Source organism: Ostrea edulis, chromosome 4 (genome assembly GCF_947568905.1).
Source record: "Ostrea edulis chromosome 4, xbOstEdul1.1, whole genome shotgun sequence".
Lineage (NCBI taxonomy): Eukaryota > Metazoa > Mollusca > Bivalvia > Ostreida > Ostreidae > Ostrea > Ostrea edulis.
This window is the reverse complement of record NC_079167.1, coordinates 36,143,228-36,151,758: the sequence shown is the minus strand read 5'-3', so window position 1 is coordinate 36,151,758 and position 8,531 is coordinate 36,143,228. Positions and strand designations below refer to the sequence as shown.

Here is an 8,531-nt window from a genome sequence, read left to right as displayed (position 1 = left end):
CAATAAATGGGAGCATTTTGGATTCTGTGCAATGGAAGAAAATGATAGATCATGTTGATGTTTTGATCTTTTACAGAAAAACATGCAGTTGTAACAGTAAGGTGCAATATGCCGGTTTCGAGATACACCCGAGTTATTTCCCTTTGGAGAAATTTCGTATATAGTGAGGCGTGAAACAACTTGTTTACATGCGGGGGTATGACTAATATTCATCAATGCGTAAGTGAATGTACTCAGTAAGTTAGTCATACTCTAATCACCCGAATTCAACTGATACACAAATTAAATAAGCTATAAGTATTTAAGTAGTAATTAAATACATAAAATTCTTATGTTATTTCGTTGGTCATAAGTACCATATCTAAGATATTACTTGCAAATATGACATTGTTTTTATGTTTCCACTTTAGTAAAACATTTCTTTCAAAATATTTTGTATTTCCCACATATACATTACATATTTAAAGAGAAGCCGCTTTTAATACATTTCATTGTCTTCCTCGCTGACTGTAGGTCCACTCTGTCCCACTTAGTCATTCAAAGTTCCACTAAATGTACCTCCTACACAGAAGAGTTCGTATCTTGAAACTGACATATTAAATGAAACCAAAAGCAGTGTAATTGTGCATTTGTTATCATTCATAGCATCTTAAAAGTACCGTGATACGTATTGTATCACAAGTGTATCGCTGCACCCCTAATGTTTATATTTTATGCAATACTTCCTCCGATATACAAATATGTACTATGAAAAATTGGGGATCCAGTAAATTTTACCGAGGGTCAGTAAATTCAGACAGTTCACATGTCCAAACAGTTTTTATGTTCTAAGGTGTGACACATGACTGAGTAATCCCAAAGTCAGTGTCACTATGCTTTATAAGCAAAACAAATAAGAGGCTAAAGCCTTGTGCATAAGCAATTGGAAGTGTTAAAATGCATTATTTTAATATAAACTGATGATACCAACCATTAAAGGTACACATTCAATTCATCTAAATGTAAAATATCTTAAAACAGATACCATAGTCATTTTGAGATGCTCTCGACTTATCATCATTCTCTCTTTTGTTTGGAACTCTATATATAAAAATAAAAAGAAAGTATTAAATGTAACATTCACTTTGCACTACTATACACAAAGAAATTTTCGTCCTGTGCCACGTTCACCCAGATACAAAGAAAAACACGCATCTCATTTGAAGTTTTTTGCTTCTTTGAAACAATGAGCAAACTCAAATTCACTTAGTTTTGCCTACTCAGGTTGATGATATAAAACATAAGTAAACATGTTTGCTGTATACAGTACGCTTATTAAAGGGACTGATTCACGATTTTCCTCCAAATTTTGTATTTCACTTTAAACAATCAAAATCTATAGTCTAATATGTCGAAGAAGGTTTCACAAAAAAATTATGGTCATTCATCATGACGGAAGCTCATTATAGAGTTTATTATTTGTTTTGAAAACAAAGATTGAGGTGTGTTATTGTTTACGAGTTTTCAAAATAAATGGATATTGATCCAAGTTTATCATATATATCACATCTCAAGTATGCTTAAGGTAAAATGTGTCATTTAAAAGTTAAAAATTTAATTGTACAAAATACAGATGCTTTGAATTACAAAATTAACGTTTCACTGGTTTGTTTGTTTACATAATAAGACACACAAGTCTTTGTTGACATAACACAGAATCAAAGCTAAAATATTGCTTTTATCCTTACATTCAGACAGTCCAAATTTTCGTTCACAACATTAAATGAGCTATATTTTTAATTTTTAACATCACAAATGAAAAATATTTCTTTCAAAAAACGTGAACCAGTCCCTTTAATGTACCTTTCTCATGTGATTACCCAATGCTTAAACAATACCGTTTCTTAATTTCTACATTACATTATAATTATCATTATCAATGCTTAAACAATACCGTTTCTTAATTTCTACATTACATTATAATTATCATTATCAATGCTTAAACAATACCGTTTCTTAATTTCTACATTACATTATCATTATCAATGTTTAAACAATACCATTTCTTAATTTCTACATTACATTATAATTATCATTATCAATGCTTAAACAATACCGTTTCTTAATTTCTACATTACATTATAATTATCAATGCTTAAACAATACCGCAGTGTGCGAAACCAACTTTAAAGTCCTATAGACTTTCGGTCCATAGTCATTTCATTTCCCATAGACCACAACAAATTCCTATAGACTGAAATCTAACATGCAATATTCATTATTATTCAAAAGTAAATAATAGACAAAAATTCCATTTGGTAATTCGTTCATAGTTTAATTATATTCTTTTTCAATTTCATGCACAAGCTTTTCAATTAGAATTTCGTTTTCTTTTTCATTTTGTTCCCGCTCAGTTTCACTGTTTGATTCTTCATCTAAGTCACTTCTACTACATTTCATTTTCTCATAATTTTCTGCGACTTTAGCCTTGCTGGAACTTGTTGTATTGACCGCTTTCCGTTTGATTCCAGGGAGTGCACCTTCCATATATTTTAACCATTCAAAAAGGATATTCCAAATTTGAACAAAAATGGCGTACATTGAAGTAAATATTAAATTGACCCCCCCCCCCCCCCCCCCATTGAAAATGGAATAATCTTATTCGAATTATTTGTATTTACATTGTGGAACATTTTATTACAGCTAAGGGGTGAATAAAAACATCAGTGTAATACATATAAACTGGCCCCGTGTTAGCAGTGGGGAACCACTTTTTTTTAACTCAGAATTCCTATAGACAAATCTGTCTATAGCTATTTTGTTCATTAAAGACCGACTCAATTTTCTATAGACATTGTCTATCGGTCCATGGTTAATTTCGCACACTGATACCGTTTCTTAATTTCTACATTACATTATGATTATCAATTTAAAAATAAAATGGAATCAAGCTTGTAAAAGACGAACAATGTATTGTACCTTTTTCTAGATTCTTGTCGCCTTACAACCAGTTTGCTTCCATTCATATTCTGTCCATTGATCTCTTTCACAGCCTGTTCAGCGTCTGGTTCACACAGAAAGTTCACAAAGCTGTAAACAAATTCATGTTCAAAACAGTCAGTCTGAATATAGTGTGTCAAGTTATCCCACTTGAAAATTACTGTTAGCACAATGCAGGTTAAACAATGTGGTCTGTGTTAATCTGGGTTTAGTTAAGCCACTATGAACTGGTCCTTTCATATAACACAGATTTCAAGAAGTGTGTCTGTGTAACTTATGTACCAATGTGAAATAGCCAATAAAAATTGTGATCATGATATTCAAAACAATCAAACCAAAATCTAGATATTGACCAAATCAAACCAAACAAGAGATGTTTGTAAAACATATATGCCCCCCATGGTGCAAAATTGAAAAGGGTTATACACACACATCATTTAATTGATAGTAGTATCATCAATTCAAAATATTGAGCAGACAATATCTTCCTATGTCAAGAGTGAATTGACCATGTGACCTAAGAATCAATAGGGTCATCTACTCCTTATGCTGTACCAGTGTACCAAGTTTGGTGTCAATCAAGCAAATAATTCTTAAAATATAGGAGACAATATATTACTATGTCCAGTTCAACAATTGACTTTTGACCTCAAAATCAATATGGGTCATCTTCTCCTGAAGATGTACCAGTGTACCAAGTTTGATGTCTGTCAAGCAAAAGGGTTATCAAGATATTGAGTGGACAGTATATTACTATGTCCAGTTTGACCCTTGACATTTGACCACAAAATCAATAGGAGTCATCTTCTCCTGAATATACACCATTGTACTAAGTTTGATGTTTGTCAAGCAAAGGGTTCTAAAGATATTGAGCGGACAGTAAATTCCAATGTCCAGTTTGACCCTTGACCTTTAAACATGTGACTTCAAAATCAATAGGGGTTACCTTCTCCTGAAGATGTACCAGTGTACCAAGTTTCATGTCTGTCAAGCAAAGGGTTCTCAAGATATTGAGCAGACAGTATATTCGTATGTCCAGTTTGACCCTTGACCTTTGACCAAGTGACCTCAAAACCAATAGGGGTCATCTTCTCCTGAAGGTGTACCAGTGTACCAAGTTTGATGTCTGTCAAGCAAAGGGTTCTCAAGATATTGAACAGACAGTATATTCCTATGCCTAGTTTGACCCTTGACCTTTGACCATATGATCTCAAAATCAACAGGGGTCATCTACTCCTTAGGATGTACCAGTGTGCCAAGTTTGATGTCTTTCAAGCAAAGGGTTCTCAAGATATTGAGCGGACATTATATTCCTATGTCCAGAGTAGATTGACCCTTGACCTTTGACAGTCAATGCGAAAGACATCGGACCGTCAGACCTGACCGATGTGCAGTGCCTCAGGTCCGATATGTCATTTTTTACATCTGACCGTATGTCCGATGTTTCAGTGTCCGGTTTTAAGCTTTATTATTTGACGCGGAGTCATTTAAATGTTTGTTATAAGTAAAAAATATCACACAAATCCAAATACGTAAATGAATGTGATTAAGCCGCATGGACCGTCTAAAGTATTATGCGGGAGGGATCCCTGGTAAAGTATTACTAGTATAATAAATAAGATTTCCTTCGTTTTCCATTTTCACGTGTTTCACTTTTTTTACATTAGGTTTTTCGGTCTGACAAAATTTGGTTCGGTCCGCTGTGTTCATTGATTACACAGGACCGAATGTCCTGTGTGGTCCAAAAAACTTTCGCATAGACTGCTTTGACCTGAAAAACAAGACGCCCATGGGCCACATCGCTCACCTGAGTCACCTTGGTCCATATCAGAAGACTTTCTATATATATTTGCATGTAAAACCGTAGTCCTTATTATGGCCCCAACCTACCCCTGGAGGCCATAGTTTTTGCAAACTTGAATCTACACTATGTCAGAAAGCCTTCATGTAAATGTCAACTTCTTTGGTCCAATGGTTCACGAGAAGATATTTGAAGATTTTTCCTATATATTTGTATGTAAAACTTTGATCCCCCCTTGTGGCCCCATCCTACCCCCAGGGGACATGATTTGAACAAACTTGAATCTGCACTATATCAGAAAGCTTTCATGTAAATATCAGCTTTTCTGGCTCAGTGGTTCTTGAGAAGATTTTTTTTAAAAATTCCTATATATTTGTATGTAAAACTTTGATCCCCTCTTGTGGCCCCATCCTACAACAGGGGGCCATGATTTGAACAAACTTAACTCTGCTCTATGGTAGGAAGCTGTTCATGTGAATATCAGCTTTTCTGGCTCAGTGGTTCTTGAGAAGATTTTTAAAGAATGTCCCTATATATTTGTATGTAAAACTTTGATCCCCCCTTGTAGCCCCATCCAACCCTCAGGGGCCATGATTTGAACAAACTAGAATCTGCACTATGTCAGAAAGTTTTCATGTAAATATCAGCTTTTCTGGCTTAGTGGTTCTTGAAGATTTTTAAAGATTTTTCCTATATATTTGTATGTAAAATTTTGATCCCCTAACAATTTAGAATCTGTACTATATCAGGAAGCTTTCATATAAATCTCAGCTTTTCTGGCTCAGTGGTTCTTGAGGAGAAGATTTTTAAAGATTTTCCCTATATATTTGTATGTAAAACTTTGATCCCCTATTGTGGCCCCATCCGACCCCCGGGGGCCATGATTTTAACAATTTAGAATCTGCACTATATCAGGAAGCTTTCATATAAATCTCAGCTTTTCTGGCTCAGTGGTTCTTGAGAAGAAGATTTTTAAAGATTTTTCCTATATATTTGTATATAAAAGTTTGATCCCCTATTGTGGCCCCATCCGACCCCCTGGGGCCATGATTTTAACAATTTAGAATCTGCACTATATCAGGAAGCTTTCATAAAAATCTCAGCTTTTCTGGCTCAGTGGTTCTTGAGAAGAAGATTTTTAAAGTTTTTCCTATATATTTGTATGTAAAACTTTGATCCCCCCTTGTAGCCCCATCCAACCCTCAGGGGCCATGATTTGAACAAACTAGAATCTGCACTATGTCAGAAAGTTTTCATGTAAATATCAGCTTTTCTGGCTTAGTGGTTCTTGAGAAGATTTTTAAAGAATGTCCCTATATATTTGTATGTAAAACTTTGATCCCCCCTTGTAGCCCCATCCAACCCTCAGGGGCCATGATTTGAACAAACTAGAATCTGCACTATGTCAGAAAGTTTTCATGTAAATATCAGCTTTTCTGGCTTAGTGGTTCTTGAGAAGATTTTTAAAGAATGTCCCTATATATTTGTATGTAAAACTTTGATCCCCCCTTGTAGCCCCATCCAACCCTCAGGGGCCATGATTTGAACAAACTAGAATCTGCACTATGTCAGAAAGTTTTCATGTAAATATCAGCTTTTCTGGCTTAGTGGTTCTTGAAGATTTTTAAAGATTTTTCCTATATATTTGTATGTAAAATTTTGATCCCCTAACAATTTAGAATCTGATTTTAACAATTTAGAATCTGCACTATATCAGGAAGCTTTCATATAAATCTCGGCTTTTCTGGCTCAGTGGTTCTTAAGAAGATTTTTAAAGATTTTTCCTATATATTTGTATGTAAAACTTTGATCCCCTATTGTGGCCCCATCCGACCCCCGGGGGCCATGATTTTAACAATTTAGAATCTGCACTACCTAATAAAGCTTATCTATAAATTTCATCTTTTCTAGCCCAGTGGTTCTTGAGAAGAAGATTTTTTAATGACCCTACCCTATTTTTACCTTTTCTTGATTATCTCCCCTTGGAAGGCGGCCTGGCCCTTTATTTTAACAATTTAGAATTCCCTTTACCTAAGGATGCTTTGTGCCAACTTTGGTTGAAATTGGCCCAGTGGTTTTTGAGAAGAAGTTAAATATGTTAAAAGTTTACAGACGGACGGACAGACGAACGCCGGAATACGGGTGATCAGAAAAGCTCAGGTGAGCTAACAATAGGGGTCCTCTTGTACTCATAACCAACCCACATATGAAATATCATAATATCATCAAGTGAATGGTTCTCAAGATATTGAGTGGACAACATGTGGTCTACCGACCGACCGACAGGTGCAAACCAATATGCACCTCTTCTTTGAATGGGGGCATTAATGTATAAATCACAGTTCACCCATAAAGATATATCTAGTATTATGGCTGCCATATTTTTTTTTTAAAAAGTTACCTTTCCTAACAGGTTAAAAGACACTCCCGTTTTAGTTTTCACGCCATTTTATCACACGACTAATTTTCATGTTTTCCATTATTTAATTTACTTACGTAAAGCAAATGAAAGATGTTAAGGTCTTATTGGCTTGCTCCTAGAAGCATGAAAGGATATTTGTGACTGGTTTATAACCACACAATTTTTCATATAAATCCTCCTTGGTCAGCTGATTAGTACTGTGCTCTAGTACTGTACGAAGTCATAGTCGTTGTCACACACACAAACCATGGTCAGGATGGGAGGAACTCCTCATTTTAGACACATCCGACCCCCAGGGGCCAGGATTTTAACAAACCTGAATCTGCAATATATCAGGAAGCTTTCATATAAATCTCAGCTTTTCTGGCTCAGTGGTTCTTGAGAAGATTTTTCCTATAATTTGTATGTAAAACTTTCATCCCCTATTGTGGCCCCATCCAACCCCCGGGGGCCAGGATTTTAACCATTTAGAATCTGCACTACCTAATAAAGCTTATCTATAAATTTCATCTTTTCTGGCCCAGTGGTTCTTGAGAAGAAGATTTTTTAATGACCCTACTCTATTTTTTACCTTTTCTTAATTATCTCCCCTTGGAAGGCGGCCTGGCCCTTTATTTTAACAATTTAGAATTCTCTTTACCTAAGGATGCTTTATGCCCACTTAGGTTGAAATTGGCCAAGTGGATTTTGAGAAGAAGTCAAAAATGTTAACCCTTAGCCTGCTGCATTAATTTTCATTGTATATTAGTGCAGTGTTGAATAAAAAATTGCTATACTGTTGAAATGTGCATGCTCTCTTTGAATGTGTGTATCTCGTGGCTTTTCAATTCAGCATATCTGTTTGTCTCGCGGAAAAGTTCATGAATAAAATCACTAGTGATAAATAATTTCAGAAAATCCAACTGTGTTGTTATATTCAGCGCTGTATTCAGTTTAGATTCCCCGTTGAACGGAGCGATTACAACATCACTGTCCCGACATGACCAGTTATTACTCAAGTCGTCAGGGAAATCCTGGTCTGATTCCGGGGGGAAATCTGAAATCGGTAGATTGGCCAATACGTGCCGATTCTGTAATAAAATATCCTCCGGTCCATAGCCTTCAAAAACATTGTTTTCATCATCAGTAAAGAAATTGGTGACTGCTTCTTCATCGCTCCAATCGACGTCGGCCATTTTGTTACATTATTTTTAAACAACAATATGCACTTCGGTTTACATCGATCTTCAATGAGATAAAGCCCGAGAAACCCGAAAATAAATGCTATTTTGACCAATGAGAGCCTTTACAAGCCTTCACTTCGTACTAATCCGGCTTGGGATTCCCCTC

General features: G+C 35.4%; 1 protein-coding gene across 4 annotated transcripts in view; it reads right to left on the bottom strand.

The window, feature by feature from the left end:
- LOC125670489 (serine/threonine-protein kinase 31-like) overlaps nucleotides 1–8,531 on the bottom strand; it is an 85,174-nt gene that overhangs the window by 72,394 nt on the left and 4,249 nt on the right. For all 4 annotated transcript variants that reach the window (XM_048905689.2, XM_048905691.2, XM_048905690.2 and 1 more), the window contains exons 3-4: nucleotides 2,959–3,069; nucleotides 1,025–1,080 (exon numbers count right to left, since the gene is read on the bottom strand). In XM_048905689.2, coding sequence (XP_048761646.2) covers nucleotides 1,025–1,080; nucleotides 2,959–3,069 — 167 coding nt within the window. The remainder of the gene's footprint in view (nucleotides 1–1,024; nucleotides 1,081–2,958; nucleotides 3,070–8,531) is intronic.